The sequence below is a fragment of the Torulaspora globosa genome, chromosome 5, assembly GCF_014133895.1.
Source record: "Torulaspora globosa chromosome 5, complete sequence".
Taxonomy (NCBI): domain Eukaryota; kingdom Fungi; phylum Ascomycota; class Saccharomycetes; order Saccharomycetales; family Saccharomycetaceae; genus Torulaspora; species Torulaspora globosa.
This window is the reverse complement of record NC_050731.1, coordinates 25,266-43,376: the sequence shown is the minus strand read 5'-3', so window position 1 is coordinate 43,376 and position 18,111 is coordinate 25,266. Positions and strand designations below refer to the sequence as shown.

Sequence of the window (18,111 nt, the reverse complement as noted above, 5' to 3'; positions counted from 1 at the left end):
TACTGCGTAACATTTAAACACCTATGCATCTATAAAATCCCATTTAGATAGCCACTACCTGTGGTATATCATTAAACCCACAACAGAACGAAGCTGATGAAGAAGCCTGCCAATCCAGTTGGCCTTCTCAATGCGCCGTTCGCTCCACCTTCATACATAATCGACAATAGCGAAGTAAATGCGCCTTCAGTTGATGTCAATTGTGTTTGAATGGCCAAGGAACTGGAACTGGAATTTGAGCTTGGGCTAGCGATGTAATTCTCCATTGTTGTCACAGAAGGTCTATCGGAGCTCATGACGGAATTGGTAGGATGATTTTGAGTTGCGCCCGCAGTGCGACTGTTGACACTAGAGCTGGAGTAAAGACCGGAGCTGGAGCCGAAGCCAGGATTTATAGTAGGGCCTGCAGCGTAACCTTTTGTCGCTGTGCTTGATGTAATGCCGCTGATGCCTAAGCTGGAAAATGAGCCAAGTGACTGGCTTTTCACAGGTTCTATGTTTTGAAGCTCATGACTACTGCTGCCTACTGATTCGATCGCATCTGAGCTTACAGCGGTAGTTTCTGTTTTCGAGGTAGCGGGGAAGCTTAACGTGGATATGCCGCGCAAGCTCAAGTACGAAGTTATAATTGCTCCGTTATCTTCTGTCATTACAGCATAAGCTTGATAGGGTTCCAAATAAGATGAAATGGACTCTGTTGCATTACTGATCTTCGTTTTTGTAGCATTCCAGCTGGCGGACTTCACCGACGTATTTGGGTTCGAACCTTTAGACTGACTTACAGATGGTTCTAGAGAGCCAGCCGTTATAATCGATTCAGAGCCTAAAGTTGAGGTCTCAAAATGAGAGAATGAAGAATTAGCAGTCGAAGAAAGCAACAGAGACGAGCTCGTCGAATTCAAATAATAACCTTGAGTTGGAAGTATCTTGGAAATAGTGGACGCAGGACACAGGGTCGTAAAAGTGACAACCTCGCCGTTCAAGGTTTTTGTAACCAGCGAATATGTCAACTGGGCATCGGAAGGATTTGCCTTAGCACCGAAATGAGAAACTTGAGTAACCTTCGCTGCTAAAGATCTTTCAGTAGTCGAAGCACTGCCAGCGGACTGCACAGATGACGTAGACAGTAAGTAAACGGAGGTTGCTGTGATTGACTGAGACGCATCGGAGGAGAAAATCGAAGAAGAGAGGGAAGACTTTGACGATAAGATTCCAGATGAGGAAAATGAAGAGGACGGGGAAGACTCGGATGATGGCATTGAGGAAGGTTGCAGGAAGATGCTGTCAGAAGCACTCTGAGAACTTACGGGACTTGCTTGAGATGTGCTCAAAGTAGAAATTGGAAGCCAGGTGCCAATTTCCGTATACACACCTGGCTCCGTCTTTGTTTCCAAATAAAAAGTCTCGTAGGCTCCATTGGATGTGCCAGAAACACTTACAACAGGAGGTGTCGAAGCACTACTTTCATCCCCAGTGCCCTGATTCTGAACATTGGCTTGGGATACTGCATACAAGTTGGAGCTAATTGTGAGAGCACCGTCCCTCTTCGATAATCCATTGGGGTAGTTCAGGGAAACAGTGTTACCGATAGTAGCCGTCTTTAGAGGCTTGCTATAATAATTAACGCGCAGGTATTTTCCTCCGTCAATTTTGGTGTTGATCCTCAGCTGGATTCGAGAGCTGTCAGATTGATCTTTAAACGCTGTGAATGGAAAGCTGCGTTGTGGCTGGTTGAATTCGTTTACGGCAACAACGACCTCGACAGTGGTAAGGCTTGTGTCAAATGCGTAACTCGAGTTACTCGTCCCTTGAGAGCTGAAAATTGTAGCACGATTCAGCATCGATAAAGGCACATCGGCTGTAAACCATGCAGTGTTATTTTCAGCGTAGATCCCACCGTTTGACGTTAGCGCCGTAAGATCTTTGGCGACGTAATTTATAGTTCTGTTGAAAGACGAACCAGTTGAAACCTCGAAAGAATAATTCTCTGAACCTGGTGATTTGATCTTTTTCTTTGCATCCCCACTCAGCTGGGCAAGGAAACTGAGGCTTGCTGTGGTGTTTCTTGGCAATGAGTTGTTGTATGAAATCCGCAATGTGTTAGAGTGATCGCTGGCGACCAATCCGATAGTCCTGGAGCCGGACTTGAGTGGGAAACTATCGTTGGGAAGACTAGTAAAGTCCTGAGGCACTGTGAGGTAGATATCTTCGTTAGCCCCTCGAGGGACAAAAATGTCAGCCTCCACCAAAAACCAATGGTTCACATCGGTACAATTCGTTGATCCAGTGAAAGCATCACTTAATTGAACATCAATGAAAAAAGACTGGGATACCTCCGCTGTAGACGCAGCGCCTGTCAAATGTGAAAGGAAGACTAACCATCCTATCAGGAATATGTGGTAGGAAAACATAGTCTGCGAAGCTTGCTGATTAGTTCAGAGAGCAAAAAAGGTAAGGAGATAGAGTTGTTCATTTTGGGAGCCCTGCCTTTCACTTCAGCTTTTATATTTTACAATTGGCCGTCATCTTCGATGGCTGAGAAAGTTGATCATAGGTTCTTTGAACCAGTAGATTTCTGATCTAACCCAATTCGTCATTGATTTACTCCCGGAGAGCTCCTACAGGGTCAATCAATTCATTAACCTGATCCAGCCTGGTACAGTCTGATCCGGCTTGGCATTATTCTATCAATTTAGCTTCGTCCAGCAACCGATCTGATCGCGCGGCTGAAGCCAGCCATTTCCTTATTGAGAAAACAGACTGCCGATCTGGTGAACAAGTAGGGCAATTGATGCTGGTCTGTTCCACAGGCTAATTAGTTGATCCAGCTTGATCCAGCGAACCTAGGAGCCATTGTAGTAGATCGATGGTGGCGAAGTCCCGAGACCTTTTGGCGAAGTCCTGAGATCTTTTCGGTAAACGTCTTGTCAACTAAAAGTACCGCTTTCCTTGCTTCTTAGCGGCGTTTCCCGGGTTGCCAGAGCCAATATTGTGTCATCTTGTCCTGATCTGCCTCCCCCTCTGATTTCCTTGTGCTTCAAAGAAGGCAATACGAGCCGGAATAGCGATCCGGAGCCTCTTATGCAGTCTGGAGTACCCAAAGAGTCTCTGAAGCAGGCTATTGCCACAGTCGTTGGTGACAGGGAACACGGCAGCTGCTTCAGATCCATCTGTTTCTGCCGCAACGATACAATCTTGCAATGGAGCGTTCTGCATCTCAGGTTATCACGGTCTTCAACCGAATTTGCATTCCCAGAAGCCTCTACCGAATGCCATGATCGAGACAGTCTGGTAGATAATCAACACATGCTTTCCGCTCTGGCTCACTTGGTAAATGTTTCCCCTGCGATGGTTAAACAAAGGTCTCGCTCTTCAACAGGTTCAAGTCAACTTCGCTAACGAGGTTTACGATCCGTCACAATGGTGCTGCCAATAATAGTGGGATTAGCAGTGACAGTAGCGGCCTTGACAGTAAGATCTGGACTACGAGCATGGGAGGCCTACAGGCATTTGTCACCGACCGTTATTGCTCGGATGAATAACGTCAAGATTCGAAGCAGAAGACTTGACTTCAGGTACAGTCCCTCTTACAATGGTCGATTGAATGATTCGCTGCGAGCAAGACTAGAGGCTTACCGTGGCGGATTCAATGCCAAAATGACAGAATCTGAGGCTATTTTAGTGCTTGATGTGTCGCCAGAAGAGATCGAAATACTGGACGAAGGCCTATTGAAGAGAAAACATCGAAAGGCTATGCTTCGAAACCATCCAGACAAGGGAGGCAGCCCCTATCTGGCAATGAAGATCAACGAAGCCCGAGAGGTCCTGGAACACAGCATCATGTTGCGGAAGAGCTAGTATGGCAATATTTACCACTACTCAAACTCCGCTAGCCATAGAGAAAGACAAAGGGTATCATTCTCGTTATCAGTCTTTCTTGGGACGTAGGGTATGGTTCAGGCGAGATTCTGAATATAGAGTTATGTATACGGACCCTCAATCATTGTCGTTACCCAAGAGGCCAGATTACAACACATAGCTAAGTGAGAGGTCAGCATGATGCCGGATACTACGAAGTAGACAACTGGCAGATAGCTTCTTCTCTTCTTTCATCTCTCTGCGGTCAACCTGGCATCGCGCCGGCTTCATAAGCTTAGGTTAACATGCTCTGCAATCACGATAAATGCTGAGACAAACTCGAGACTGCTGTATGCTCGTTGTACTCGATGAAAGTTAACATCCAGTTCGACCACACGCCGAGATGCAACATTTGTGAGGTCTCCCGGGATCTTTTTGTTGGACATGAGAGCATCAAGGATACTGTATACGCTGCCGTTGAGATTCCCTCTTATGATAAGGCACTGCCGCTACGAGTAACTGTAAACTGCATTAGAAACGATACATTACCTTTTGAAACTATCAAGGTTAGTGCTAAGCTTTTCGATGTTTCTGCGTCTGGGCCGACAGTTAGTGTCTGTAATTTCGAGGTCTTAGAAGGCAAGCCTTCTGTACTGGAGAGCGTAACGATTCTATTGAGGGATCAACTATACTCTAGATTGATGCAACTGCGCAAGCCTAGGCATCGGCTAGATTTTTTGGAGAAGAGATACGGTTTACAGCATTGCAGAACAGTGGTCAACGATGGCTTTCTTTTGGAGCCCTATTGGTGTGCAGTAAGTCACTGTTTTCCCTCTAGAGAAGGAGTGGTTGACTTTTACGAGACGCAATTCGTCTTTGTGAAGGATAAGAACCACCGTTTGGGTGATCCTATTCCTTCCGAGAGGCTCGATGAGTCTTTTATGCTGGGAGCAGCATCCCAAGCGACGTTAAAGCTAGCAGCGCTCAAATATCCAGTATCGCTGGAACTGATAAGCCCATCCCCTTCTTTAAAGGATGACGATTCGATATATGCTTTTGCCGATTTTCGGACCTTACTGGCCTTGGGCGTAACCAGTGGAAGTCATATCAATATATCGAATAAAGTCACATCTAGGATGGTTAGAATTTTCGTTCTAGTGCATCCACATCGGTTTGAAAGCTTTACTATTTATTCCACGCCCAGGTTACTGGCAAGTTTTCAAGGCGATTTTAATGTGACCATTTCAAAATGCACAGTTAATGAAATTCAGCTACCGACAGCCTCGTCTGTGTCGATTGCTCGAGTTGGAAGCTGGAATCAGTGCCAAAAAATCTATCAGAACATTATACTAACTAAGCTTAAATTATTCTTCACTACAAAACGAAGAATTCTTCACGTTGGGGACATGATTCCCATTTCCTTCGACACCACCTTAGCGACTCTGTATTCAGAGGATCTCGATTCTGGCTTATCCGATTCTACCTTCCTCGATTCCAGTCTCCTCAACCAGAAAGAGGATGCATTAGTGTGGTTTTACGTTGAAGGCGTTAAGCTGAATGATGATAGTCATCTAGATGCAGAGTTTGTCATTGAACCATCGAAGACCAAGTTGGTTACCGCAAATATAATAGACAAGGCGCCTCTCAAGCTGTCCAAATGCGATTTTATCTCATACTTCGACTTAGATCCCGTGTTCCATTATGACTTGACGAAGTTCCCTTATGCTCAGAAACTAACGGACCTGTTAGAGACTTCTTTGAAGTGCAAAGACAAAAGAATAAAAATCAGTACAACTGTGCTTCTTCGGTCTACGGCTCCAAATTGCGGAAAGTCCAGCTTGGTTCAATCTATTGCTCTGAACTTAGGCTTTCACCTCCTGGCCATAGACTGTTTAACACTGAGCGTCAATGCCGGGTCTCAAGACTCAACAGCCAAAACTATTGGCTATTTGCGGGGCAAAATAGAGGGGGTCTTGACCAACACAAGGCCAGCTATCGTCTATCTCTCCCATCTTGACGTCCTTATAATGGCAAAAGACCCGAATCAAAATCCGGAGAGTTTAAGGGCTTCCAGAGCGATGGACTTAGAGATCGCTAAATTAATTACGGATATTGCATCTAATTTCGAGGACACTGTGTTTATATGTTCTGTCAGTGACCCAGATAGCCTCCCCACAAATGTCAGGAATCATATGAAGTTTGAACTAGATGTCCCCGTCCCGGACGAACCTCAAAGAAATGCATTTTTTGAATGGTTCTTATCGCCCTCTTTACTTAATCGTGGTTTGGGGGGAAATATCCCACGATACGCTGTGAGTACGGACGTTTCATTACCAAGACTGTCCCAGCACTCAGCTGGCCTGACACCATTGGATATTAGAGTTATCGTGGAAACTGCCAAATTTCAGTGTGCTAAAAGACACAAGAGTAACGACAATGTGTTATTTTCGCCAAGTGATTACATGATAATTTCAAATGATGACCTCAATTTCTCCATTAGCAAGGCGAGAGACGATTTTTCGGCGTCTATTGGTGCACCAAAAATTCCAAATGTTACCTGGGATGATATTGGTGGGATGGATCTGGTCAAGGGGGAAATTATGGACACCATAGATATGCCATTAAAACATCCTGAACTTTTCGCATCTGGTATGAAGAAGAGAAGTGGTGTTCTCTTCTATGGCCCGCCAGGCACAGGTAAAACCTTGATGGCCAAAGCTATAGCCACCAATTTTTCTTTGAATTTTTTTAGTGTGAAAGGTCCTGAGCTTCTAAACATGTACATTGGTGAATCCGAAGCGAATGTACGTCGTGTATTTCAAAAAGCCAGAGATGCCAAACCCTGTGTCATATTTTTTGATGAGCTGGACTCCGTGGCACCGAAGAGAGGCAATCAAGGGGATTCTGGCGGAGTGATGGACCGTATTGTTTCACAGCTGCTGGCCGAACTAGACGGGATGGGTTCCAGTGGTGACGGCGTCTTTGTCATTGGTGCCACTAATAGACCTGATCTTTTAGATGAAGCTCTGCTAAGACCGGGCAGATTCGATAAGCTTCTGTATCTGGGTATCTCGGATACTAATGAGAAGCAGTGCAATATCCTTCAAGCGCTGACAAGAAAGTTCGACCTTGATGACGAGGTAGACTTGATGGCTATAGCCGACAAGTGCCCTTTCAATTACACAGGCGCAGATTTCTACGCATTATGTTCCGACGCCATGCTCAATGCAATGACCAGAACTGCTGGAGAAATCGACCAAAAGTTAGTAGAGTACAATGAATCACACAGCGACAGCTTAACGCTAAAGCATTGGTTTGACAAGATAGCTACGCCTCGGGACGTGAAAGTGAAAGTAGCAATGACGGACTTTTTGAAGGCCCAGCGTGAGTTGACCCCAAGCGTCTCTGACGAAGAATTGAGCCACTACCTGAAGGTCAGGGCCAATTTTGAGAGTTCTAATTGAGGCTTTTTTTCAAGGTGTGAGAGTCGAATACGCTGATGCCATCGGTGTCATTGTGAGTCGCTATACGTGAGCAGGGTCTTACTTGGAAGGCTATAATTTGTAGATACTTGTATATAATATATAATATGGCTTCGAGATGGCTTAAAGTATATCGTTCAAAATGATATAAAACTAAGCTAGTCCTGGACCTGACAAGTAGTAGACGGTGGATACTCAAATGGTAATGGTGAAGAATACCTTAATAGCAGCGTAAGGGGCCATTGAGCTAGCATTTGCATCAGAAGGAGCGATGGTTTATGAGGCAAAACCATTTGATCCCATAACGGTAAAACCCAACGAGAAGAGAAGAGTGGCTTACTTTTACGATGCCGATGTTGGAAACTTCTCATATGGGCAGTATCATCCGATGAAACCGCATAGGATAAGAATGGCACACTCATTGATTATGAACTATGGGCTGTACAAAAAGATGGAAATATACAGGGCGAAGCCCGCAACAAAGCAGGAAATGTGTCAGTTCCACACCGATGAATACATCGATTTCCTATCTCGAGTCACTCCCGACAATCTGGAATTGTTTAAAAAGGAGAGTGTCAAGTTCAACGTTGGTGACGATTGCCCTGTTTTCGATGGCTTGTACGAGTACTGCAGCATATCTGGAGGAGGCTCCATGGAGGGCGCGGCAAGACTAAACAGAGGCAAGTGCGATGTCGCAATCAACTACGCTGGCGGACTGCACCATGCAAAGAAGGCCGAGGCTTCAGGGTTTTGTTACTTGAATGACATAGTTCTAGGCATAATTGAGCTGCTGAGGTATCATCCACGAGTACTGTACATTGATATCGATGTGCACCATGGCGATGGTGTCGAGGAAGCTTTTTATACCACTGACCGGGTCATGACCTGTTCGTTTCACAAATACGGTGAATTCTTCCCTGGAACCGGAGAATTGAGAGACATCGGTGTCGGTAGCGGTAAATACTACGCCGTCAACGTTCCCTTACGAGACGGTATCGACGATGCAACCTTCAGAAATATATTCGAGCCTGTCATTGCCAAAATAATGGAGTGGTACCAACCTGCCGCCGTGGTTCTTCAATGTGGTGGTGATTCCCTTTCCGGCGACAGACTGGGATGCTTCAATTTGTCCATGAGCGGACACGCCAACTGTGTAAATTATGTGAAGTCATTTGGTATTCCTATGATGGTCGTCGGGGGCGGTGGATACACAATGAGGAATGTCGCCAGGACCTGGTGTTTCGAAACGGGTCTGCTAAATAACGTCATCCTGGACTCAGAATTACCGTATAACGACTACTACGAGTATTATGGGCCGGACTACAAACTGGACGTGAGGCCCTCCAATATGTTCAATGTTAATACCCCCGAATATCTAGACAAGATCATGTCATCAATTTTCGAAAACTTGGAAAATACAAAATACGCTCCAAGCGTCCAATTGACTAATGTCCCCAAGGATCCTGAAGACTTGGGAGACGTGGAAGAAGACACCGCAGAAGCCATGGATACGAAAGGCGGCTCACAATACGCCAGAGATCTACAGATCGAGAGAGATAATGAATTTTACTGAACCACAAGTAAAAGGAAAAGGTATGACATAGGTTTGTAACACAATAATTGTAAAATCACATCTGTCGATAGTAATGACTGATTAGCATATTATTAATGGCATTACTCGAGGTCTTGAAAGGACAGCACTGCAACTTCGGGTAACAACTGTACTTGTAGCTTATATAATCGCCCGCTTATTGAAGTAGCAATCAAATAGTATGAAGTTAACGACAGTGAAGCGTTCTTTTGTCAATTAGTTTCGTGAAGGCCTTAAGGATGGCAGTCAAGGGTTTAGGTAAGGTAGATAAGCAGTACGATGGCTCTAAGCTCAGAGTGGGCATTATTCACGCACGCTGGAACCGTGAGATTATAGATGCTTTGGTGAAGGGCGCCATTGATAGAATGCTTTCGATGGGTGTCAAAGAAGAGAATATTGTAGTTGAAACCGTTCCCGGCTCCTTTGAATTACCCTGGGGTTGTAGGAGATTTGTTGAGATTAGTCACCAAGAAGGTCGTCCATTCGATGTCGTCATTCCCATTGGTGTTTTAATCAAGGGAAGCACTATGCATTTTGAATATATTGCTGACAGCACCACAAAGGCTTTGATGTCTCTGCAGGAAAAAGTGGGCCTCCCGGTGATTTTTGGTCTTTTAACCTGTATGACAGAGGAGCAAGCTCTCGCAAGAGCAGGCATTGATGAGGGCCATACGATGCACAACCATGGCGAAGATTGGGGCGCCGCAGCTGTGGAAATGGCCGTTAAATTCAATCCAGATGCACAAAAGAGGTCATAAAGATGGACTACATATTATGGGCAGTTATCCTAAAGCAATATACCGCCATTCTTTTTGGCCCTTTTCTTATTTAGTAGTCGTAGAGCATCTCGCTGCCTGCGTTTCATCTCCTTAGTCCAGATGCCTCTGTTCTCCCAGAACATTTCATCCCAGTTGCTTAGTGTTTCACTGATATCACTACTTTTCAGCTTGCTTAATTTGGTTTGACCTACAAGGAAAGGTGAGCTGAAGTGTGGGAAGAAGAGATGCTGCCTTTCTTTATTCTGCAGGGATCGCACTTCCTCTGAAACTTCCTGCGGAGCTGCTGTTATTTCTTTAAATTCCTCGTCGTTCTTGTGGTCGATATCATCGTCAGATTCAGCGATCAGTTTGAAAGAGGACGTAGGGTCGTTCGATTCTGGGTTGAAAAGGTTACGTAGTGTCTCAGTATTGCTGATCTCACCAGAACCTGTTTGTTCCGGCGGCGCATCCTTCTGTGCAGAAAATGTAGGAATAAACTCTTCATCGTCTCCATCTTCATCTTTCTCGCCTTCTTTTTGATAAAATTCTTCTTGTGATGGCTCACTCGGCAGGTTTGGCTCTTCTTCCTGACCTCTTTTAGGCAACCCGTGCTTCTGGTTCATTGTCGGCTTGCTACTTGACATGCTGAAGTCTTCTTCATCGCTCAACTGCAGGGGCTTATCGAATTCGAAATCCCTCAGCACGCTGGTCAAAACATCCTTCACCTTCTCCTTTTCCTTCTTTTCCTCTTCTGCTTCCACATCATCTGCACCTGCAACGTGTGCCTCCAGTGGCTTTAGATCGAGTATTGACAGAACAGACCTCTTCGATCTGCCATAATCCAGTCTGTCAACAATGTGATCGCAGCCGTCGCGCCATTTGTCGTTTACAAACTTGAATACCAGGTCCTTCAAGTCCTTATCTCTTTCGTAACCCCATAGCTTGGTTTTATAGCATTTATAAACCTTCAAAGATCCGCCAACATTCACTCTGAACGTGATGTTGCGCATTTGAGCCTTACGTCGTTGAGATTTCCTGACACGTCCAGGGATCAGTGACCTTCTGTCCTCCCAGCTCATGCCTATATTCTCAATTTTCTTATAGTACTCCCAATCCCTCTTTCTGTTCACTTTATCCATCCTTCGAGATTGCATTTCTTCCTCTTTATGCCTCTGCTGCCATGTTTCCTTCCAGGAAGGCTTCGCTAAGTTCACCCTGAGCTCGTTTCCTTTGAACTTCACGTTGTTAAAACTCTTTTTCAAGCGCTGGAATTGGCTTTCATCATCGAAATCCATATTTATGTAAGCATAACTGTCATGTTTCTCAAACTCATCGCTTAGGCATCTACCAAACTTAGCGAACCGACCGTGTAGCTCTTTCAGACAGCTCTGCTCATTCTGGAGGATGTTGCCAACATAAATTCTCTTCCTAATACCTGACATGCTGACGGCTCAATTCCAGGATGCCGTAACGAATACACGTTCAATTGCTCCATGAGATGAGCTAAGTCCTAGGCATCTCATCGGGTCTCATCTACAGTAGCTACTGAAATTTTTCAAATTGTTACCCGGATATAGTTCTCTCACCTTTGCCGACGGTTGAGAACGCTTATGGCTAGACAACTGAATCATGTAATGGCAGTTGGATGGAGGACGTCTGGTGCTTTGAGCTCTGTACCAACTTTTAGATTATAGTTAGCCACAATGGAGGCAGCGAACCCTGGTGCTTATCCTTCGATGGAGTGGCCTTCGTCTCTGGACATTCCGTTGAAGGCGTCAGAAGAAGTGGTCAGTATCGATTTGAAAACAGACTTACCTGATGACCCTGCAGATTTGAAAACGTTGTTGGTGGAGGAAGGATCCGACAAGGAGCATTGGTTGACTATAGCGGTTGCTTATTGCAACCAGGGCAAGACTCGCGAAGGGATGAGGCTGGCAGAAATGGCTCTTGAGACGTTTGAGAATTCTGAGAGTGGTTCTTTACACACTTTCTTGACCTGGGCGCATCTTAAAATGGCGAAGGAACATCCGTACGACGTAGATGTGAAGGAACGCGAGCTCACTGAGGCAGAAGTTCATCTAAAGAGTGCTATTGGCCTCGATCCTACTTGGATCGGCAATATGTTGGCAACTATTGACCTCTATTATCAGAGAGGACATTACGATAGAGCATTAGAAACGTGCGATTTGTTTGTCAAGAGCATATATGCAGAGGATCGTCGAACTGGCAGGACATCAAAGCAGAACGCCTTTTTCCTCCTCTTGAGGGCTAAGCTTCTCTATCAGAAGAAAAATTACGTGGCAAGTTTGAAGAATTTTCAAGAACTGCTAGTTATAAATCCAGTAATGCAGCCTGATCCTCGTATCGGTATTGGTCTCTGCTTCTGGCAGTTGAAGGATTACAAAATCGCAATCTCCTCGTGGAAACGGGCATTAGAGCTGAATCCAAAGAATGAAAATGCGGCCATTTTAGTTTTGCTTGGTGATTTCCACACTTCACTAACGACATCTGAAACCGATGCGGCTTTCAAGGAAAGTTACTCGAAAGTGCTGTCTGATCTAAACAATTTGTATGGCAAAGATAAACAAAATCCTGTGCTCCTGACGCTCTTGGAGATTTATTTTTTCCTTAAGGGCGACTACGAAAAGGTGATTGACATTTATGAATCCAATATTAAGGAAAGATCCTCATTACTAACAAGCACTGTGCTATCCGAGGCTTTATTCTGGTGCGGGAGAGCCTATTATGCCCAACATGACTACCGTAAGGCGTTTGCCATGTACCAGCAGTGTCTCAAACTGAACGAGGATAACCTATTGGCCAAGTTTGGTGTTGGACAGACTCAGATCAAAAACAAGCTCGTGGAGGAAAGCATTATTACATTTGAGAACCTGTTTAAAAGCTTCGAAAATATTCAAGAGCTAAATTATATCCTAGGGCTACTATATGCATCAAAGCATTTCGATAAGGGGGCTTCCAAGGGCTCATCCGGAAGCGATGCAATGGTGCTCAACGAAAAGGCCATTCAGTACCTGAGCAAATACATTAAGCTCACCTCGTCAAAAAAGAATCAAATCGTCGTTCCTAGAGCTTACTTAGTCATTTCTCAGCTCTATGAAGATCAAAATAACTACAAGCAGTCGTTGGAATATCTTTCAAAAGCGTATGAGGAACTCAAAGCATTGGATTCTGCTGTCCCTCTTGAGATTTTGAACAATCTAGGTTGTTTCCATTTCATTAACGGTGATTTGGCCACCGCGCGCCAGTATTTCGAAGAGGCCAAAAAGATGTTTAAGGAAGGATCCGAGATGACAATCGGCTACAATATTGCTCGCACTCTGGAATCTACCGATGAAGCGGAATCTAGGAAGATGTACGATCAAATACTCTCACAGCATCCAGGCTACGTTGATGCACAAATCAGAAGTCTCTTCCTGCAGTTATCCAATAATGATGCCGATACTTCTGCGATTGAGGATACGATGAGAAAGTTCTACAAAGCTAATGAGTCTAACTTAGAAGTGCGTTCCTTTTACAGCTGGTTCCTGAAGAAATGCAAGAAGGACAAGAAGAACGATGATCTAGAGACTGCGCATAATAAAGAGACTCTGGTTAAATATGATTCACATGACTTATATGCACTAATTTCTTTGGGGAACCTCTACTGTGTCATTGGAAGGGGGGAAAGGAAATCACCAAAGCCCAAAGACCAAGAAAACGCGAAGCAGTCGTTCTTGAAGGCTGTTCAACTGTTCCAGAAAGTGCTGCAAGTTGACCCATATAACGTGTTTGCTGCTCAAGGAATAGCCATTGTATTTGCTGAAAACAAGCGTATTGGACCCGCATTAGAGATTCTGAGGAAGATTCGCGACTCTCTCGACAATGAAGACATTCATTGTAATATAGCGAACTGCTTATTAGAGATGCACGAGAACGCCAAGGCAATCGAAACGTATGAGTACACTTTGAAAAGATTTGGTAATCCACAAAACAAGTCCAGGCTGTTGAATCTTCTGAGTAAAGCTTGGTTCTCAAGAGGAGTGCGAGAAAAGTCTTTTGAGTTTTTGAAGAAAGCGTTGAGCAACGCTGAAATGGCAATTGAATTAGAAGTTCAGAGCCCCTCTGGCAAATTTGCGGCCATGCTGAAATATAACGCCGCGTTGCTACACTTCCAAATTGCGGAAACGCTAAGACGAGCCCCTCCTAAGCAACGCAAAGTGGTTCAGATAACCGAAGCCATTACCGGCCTGCAGACTGCTTTGAAGATTTTGAAGGAACTACAGACATCGAAAGACTTCAACATAATACCGGAAGAAGAGCTAGAGCAGCGTATCCAATTGGGAGAAACGACTATGAAGAGCTCACTGGAGCGCATTGTCAAAGAGCAGAAGGAATTCGAAGAGGAACAAGACAGGAAGCTGGAGGCGGCTCGTAAGATCCTGGAAGAAAGCGAGATTGAGAAACAAAGAAAGCAACGGGAAGAAGAGCAAGCCCGCCGGTTAAAATTGGAAAAGCAAAAAGAGGAATACAGAAAGCTACAGGATGAAGCACAGAAGCTGATACAGGAGCGTGAGGCCATGGTCGCAGCAGAGGACGAAAAGGAACAATTGAGTGACGAGTTGCCGGAGGATGCCGATCATGCAAACGGCAAGAAGGGCACCAAGAAGAGAAAATCCAAGAAGCGTGCCGATGGTGAGCCCAAGAAGAGGCGCAAGAAGCAGGAAGCCGAACGTTCTACGGACGCCCGCGACTCGGCCGATGAAGAGGACGAAACTGTGAAACCTACCGGCAGAAAGGCCAAGAAGGCCGCTCTGTCAAACGAGTTCATCGAGGACAGCGACGACAGCGACGAAGCAGAGCTTGCCGCCGGATCGCGCTCTGACGCTGCTACCAACGACGATGAAGAAGACGATCTGTTCTAATGTAAAATAGGTGTACTATCTAAAGCTCCGTAAAACGGCTCCCGCGCCGAGCCGCTACTTCTCAAGCATCCACCGCTTGGTCCGCCTGTAGGAGTCGTGGGCCCGCCTGTACGTCTCCTTTTCGGACTCGTCGAGCGTCAGCAAGAACGGCGACCCAGCCTGCGACGCCTGCGACTCCACCGCGCTCACGCCCACGCTGCTGGCGTGCCCGTTGAGCTCGAGAGACCGCTCCATCACCATTTCCGCAATCACAGACCCAAGCTCCGCGTCGCCGAACAGCGCGATCCACTTGATCGCTAGCATATAGAAGTGAGAATTTACAGAATGCAGATCCAGACTTGCTGCACCCGCCTTGATCGCATTGACCACCTTAGCGGAAAACATCTCCGGCCGCGACAGTTCTACGAACGGCATCGCTTCCTCATCATCTGCGATCTCCTCGCCCTCGCTGCCACCAACAATCGCCAACACCCTTGCCAGCCACAGCGGCAGCAGTAACTTCGAGTTCTTCTCGATCGGCTTCCCAGCGTTGCCCGCCAGATACCCGAGGCCAGGCATCGAGTACTGGAACTTGCAGGGCACCTCGCTGCCGTCTGCCAGCACGTCCTCTAGCTCATAGTACCCCATCCCTGCTGCTTACACCCAGTCCACCGCTCTACCGTCGCCTTGCCGGCCTCTGCTGGCTCCTCAGTTCTTGCTTGACGCGTCAAGACGGATCTTCACCAGATTTCTCCGTCGATCCGAAATCTATCCACGTGACCTCCGGGGTTAACCACTGCCGTACGGAGCGACAGCCGCGACTCTCGGCTCCACCGCCTGGCATATATAAGGCTTCGAGAGGAAGGGTCTCTGGGGATGCCGGCACTGGAGGAGGCCATATAGTAATGGTGTGTGATACGGTGGTGTACCACCCTTCGGTGTCGAGACTGATCCGGTTCCTGGACTCGACCGCGGGACGGGAGAAGGTGCTGAGGCTGTTGCAGTATCTGTCGCGGTTTTTGGCGTTCCAGCAGTCGTCGGTGCTTGCGAAGCAGCTGCAGGCGCAGTTTACCGTGGTGCGGAAGATCCTGCGGTTCCTGAAGCCGCTGAACCATCTGCAGGCGGCTTCCAAGTTCTACGATAACAAGCTTTCCGGGGATGCGCTGGTGCGGGCGTGCAACGTGATCAAGAACCTGGCGTATGCAGGGTATTTGAGCTTCGACCAGGTGAATCTGCTGCGGATGCTGCGGCTGGTGCCCGTGACGGGGTTCACGGCCAAGAGGGTTCCGCTGTGGAGCAATTGGTGCTGGTTTGTCGGGCTGCTGACGGGGCTTGTGATGGACGCGCGCAAGATCCAGCTTGCGCAGCAGCGGATCGTCGCGCTGGCCGAGGAGAAGAGCGAGAAGTACGAGGAGGACAAGCTGCTGGCCAAGTCGTACCAGGAGCGCGGCGCGGCCGTGAGAAGGCTGCTGTGGGACGCGATTGACACCTTCATCGTGCTGAACAACTTGAACTTCTTGCACAACGAGGACGGCCATGTGGCGCTGGCAGGTGTGGCCACTTCGCTGTTCGGGCTGCAGGACCTGTGGAACGCTGCCTAGCCCAGTGCTGGTCGTCTCTGTAGGTAGCGTTGCATAGTTAGTTTCCATAGCGCTGTATTGGATGTCACTATGTACTAAAGTTGAACGTTATCGCCTATATGATAAGAAGTACTCCATAGAAGGGCTGAACAGGAGGGCGTCGAACGATACCTGCGATGAGCAATCTACCGTATGATGCAACGGGTGCTGACGCTAATCAGTCGTTCGGTATTGCGGTAAATGCCGGCAATGGCAGCTCCGGAGGGCCCGTCAACGCAGAGAGGCCGATGGGCGCGCAAGCTGGGCTGACGCAGCAGCAACAGCTGCAGCTGCAGCAGAGACAGCGAATGCTCCTGCAGCAGCGTGCGCTGCAACAGCAGAAACACCAACAGGCATTGCAAAATTACGAGTCTCAATTCTACCAATTACTGATGACTTTGAACAAGAAACCAAAGAGGATATACAACTTTGTGGAAGACGCAGATCAAACTTTGAAGAAGTACGAACAGTACAGGCCCAGTTTTGAGTTCCACATCTATGAAAATAACTACAAGATCTGTGCTCCGGCAAATACAAGATTGCAGCAGCAACAAAAGACGCCGGAGTTGAACAGCGATGGGTTGATACTTAATAAAAATAATGCGATTCTCAAGGATTTTCTCGAGTACGTTGCCAGAGGGAAGATTCCGGAGTCGATTACAGAGGTGCTGCGAGATTGTAACATTCAGTTTTATGAGGGAAATCTGATATTGCAGGTGTATGACCACACAAACACCGTGGATGTGGTCGCCAACGACCAGAATGGGCAGCAGTCATCGCAGCAGAAGAATAGTTCTACCCCGGAACAGCAAGGGGACACTGCTGTGAAACGAGAGACTGACCCCCAGTCGTCTTCAGAAACTCCAGAGGCCAAGAAGACCAGGCCTGCCACGTACAAGAGACCTAGAGTATACAGAACGTTGCTTGAGCCAAGTGATCTGACTCATTACTATGACATGATGTCGTATGCTGATCATACAAGGTTTTCGGATAGCATTTATCAGCAGCTGGAGTCTGAGATCTTGTCGCTCACCAAGCGTAATTTGAGCTTGGACGTTCCTCTGAATCCATACGATCACAGGGACATATTTGAGCCCGAAGCGTTTGCTACACCAAGTTGGGATGAAAATACCAAGAGGTTTAAGCACATACACCGAGAAGAATGCAAGAAACCAGGGACCAAAGGAGCAGTAGGACATATCGATGAGCACGAAGAATTACCTCAGCATAGTTCCAACTACGAACAGATGATGTTAATCATGAGCGAACGTACAACCACTTCGACTAACGCAACGTTTGCTGCTTCATTGACCAAGAACGCCCTACAATTAGAAGCAGCAAGCTCAAAGTTGTCGAATGGTCGTGGTTCTCCAATTTCGGGAGGCGGAAAATCCGGTAATCGCGGTTCTACAGCGAGTCGCAATCAAGCTGCAATCGCTGCTGCTGCTGCCGCCGCTGCTGCAGGACTCACTGCAGGAAATGAAAATAACCAATTCAGTAGACTAAAGTTTATCGAACAGTGGAGGTTGAACAGAGAAAAGAGAAAACAACAAACACTGAATAACAATATCGCACCTAACTCATTGAATAATGCAATATCGATGGCGGCGCCACTCACTGCACAACAGCAGCTTCTTCAGCAACAGCAATCGATGGAACGCGCTGATCAGCGCCAAGACTTCCAATCAGAACAAAGAGTAGGTTCACAACAAGCTGCAGCCAAAAAGCGCATGACTAATGACAAACCTAAACCAAAACGACCTCGCAAAACAAAGAAGGCAGCTGCAGACGGTGCAGAACCGCAGGCAAAGAAAAAGCGTGTCACTAAAAAAAAGCAAGCCGACAACTCCTCACCTGTGGATACCAGCGAAGCATTCTAGGCACATGTGTATTTTTACTAAC

General features: G+C 46.7%; 10 protein-coding genes across 10 annotated transcripts; 7 read left to right on the top strand and 3 right to left on the bottom strand.

The window, feature by feature from the left end:
• Window positions 1–71: 71 nt before the first annotated feature.
• On the bottom strand, window positions 72–2,411 carry EGT2 (Egt2p; the record flags this gene model as incomplete). The annotated part of the gene is made up of 1 exon (XM_037283899.1): window positions 72–2,411. One exon carries the CDS (start codon window positions 2,409–2,411, stop codon window positions 72–74), a length of 2,340 nt encoding a protein of 779 aa, XP_037139795.1.
• A 1,009-nt stretch (window positions 2,412–3,420) lies between these two features.
• MDJ2 (Mdj2p) lies at window positions 3,421–3,858 on the top strand (the record flags this gene model as incomplete). The annotated part of the gene is made up of 1 exon (XM_037283898.1): window positions 3,421–3,858. One exon carries the CDS (start codon window positions 3,421–3,423, stop codon window positions 3,856–3,858), a length of 438 nt encoding a protein of 145 aa, XP_037139794.1.
• A 368-nt stretch (window positions 3,859–4,226) lies between these two features.
• PEX6 (AAA family ATPase peroxin 6) lies at window positions 4,227–7,322 on the top strand (the record flags this gene model as incomplete). Its single annotated transcript, XM_037283897.1, has 1 exon — window positions 4,227–7,322. The coding sequence occupies one exon, from the start codon at window positions 4,227–4,229 to the stop codon at window positions 7,320–7,322; it is 3,096 nt and encodes a 1,031-aa protein (XP_037139793.1).
• Window positions 7,323–7,611: 289 nt separating this feature from the next.
• On the top strand, window positions 7,612–8,913 carry RPD3 (histone deacetylase RPD3; the record flags this gene model as incomplete). The annotated part of the gene is made up of 1 exon (XM_037283896.1): window positions 7,612–8,913. The coding sequence occupies one exon, from the start codon at window positions 7,612–7,614 to the stop codon at window positions 8,911–8,913; it is 1,302 nt and encodes a 433-aa protein (XP_037139792.1).
• Window positions 8,914–9,170: 257 nt separating this feature from the next.
• RIB4 (lumazine synthase RIB4) lies at window positions 9,171–9,689 on the top strand (the record flags this gene model as incomplete). Its single annotated transcript, XM_037283895.1, has 1 exon — window positions 9,171–9,689. The coding sequence occupies one exon, from the start codon at window positions 9,171–9,173 to the stop codon at window positions 9,687–9,689; it is 519 nt and encodes a 172-aa protein (XP_037139791.1).
• A 29-nt stretch (window positions 9,690–9,718) lies between these two features.
• On the bottom strand, window positions 9,719–11,131 carry NOP8 (Nop8p; the record flags this gene model as incomplete). Its single annotated transcript, XM_037283894.1, has 1 exon — window positions 9,719–11,131. The coding sequence occupies one exon, from the start codon at window positions 11,129–11,131 to the stop codon at window positions 9,719–9,721; it is 1,413 nt and encodes a 470-aa protein (XP_037139790.1).
• Window positions 11,132–11,392: 261 nt separating this feature from the next.
• Window positions 11,393–14,611, top strand: CTR9 (Ctr9p; the record flags this gene model as incomplete). The annotated part of the gene is made up of 1 exon (XM_037283893.1): window positions 11,393–14,611. The coding sequence occupies one exon, from the start codon at window positions 11,393–11,395 to the stop codon at window positions 14,609–14,611; it is 3,219 nt and encodes a 1,072-aa protein (XP_037139789.1).
• A 54-nt stretch (window positions 14,612–14,665) lies between these two features.
• PSF3 (DNA replication protein PSF3) lies at window positions 14,666–15,238 on the bottom strand (the record flags this gene model as incomplete). The annotated part of the gene is made up of 1 exon (XM_037283892.1): window positions 14,666–15,238. One exon carries the CDS (start codon window positions 15,236–15,238, stop codon window positions 14,666–14,668), a length of 573 nt encoding a protein of 190 aa, XP_037139788.1.
• Window positions 15,239–15,495: 257 nt separating this feature from the next.
• PEX11 (Pex11p) lies at window positions 15,496–16,191 on the top strand (the record flags this gene model as incomplete). Its single annotated transcript, XM_037283891.1, has 1 exon — window positions 15,496–16,191. The coding sequence occupies one exon, from the start codon at window positions 15,496–15,498 to the stop codon at window positions 16,189–16,191; it is 696 nt and encodes a 231-aa protein (XP_037139787.1).
• A 155-nt stretch (window positions 16,192–16,346) lies between these two features.
• SPT20 (Spt20p) lies at window positions 16,347–18,089 on the top strand (the record flags this gene model as incomplete). Its single annotated transcript, XM_037283890.1, has 1 exon — window positions 16,347–18,089. The coding sequence occupies one exon, from the start codon at window positions 16,347–16,349 to the stop codon at window positions 18,087–18,089; it is 1,743 nt and encodes a 580-aa protein (XP_037139786.1).
• Window positions 18,090–18,111: the final 22 nt, after the last annotated feature.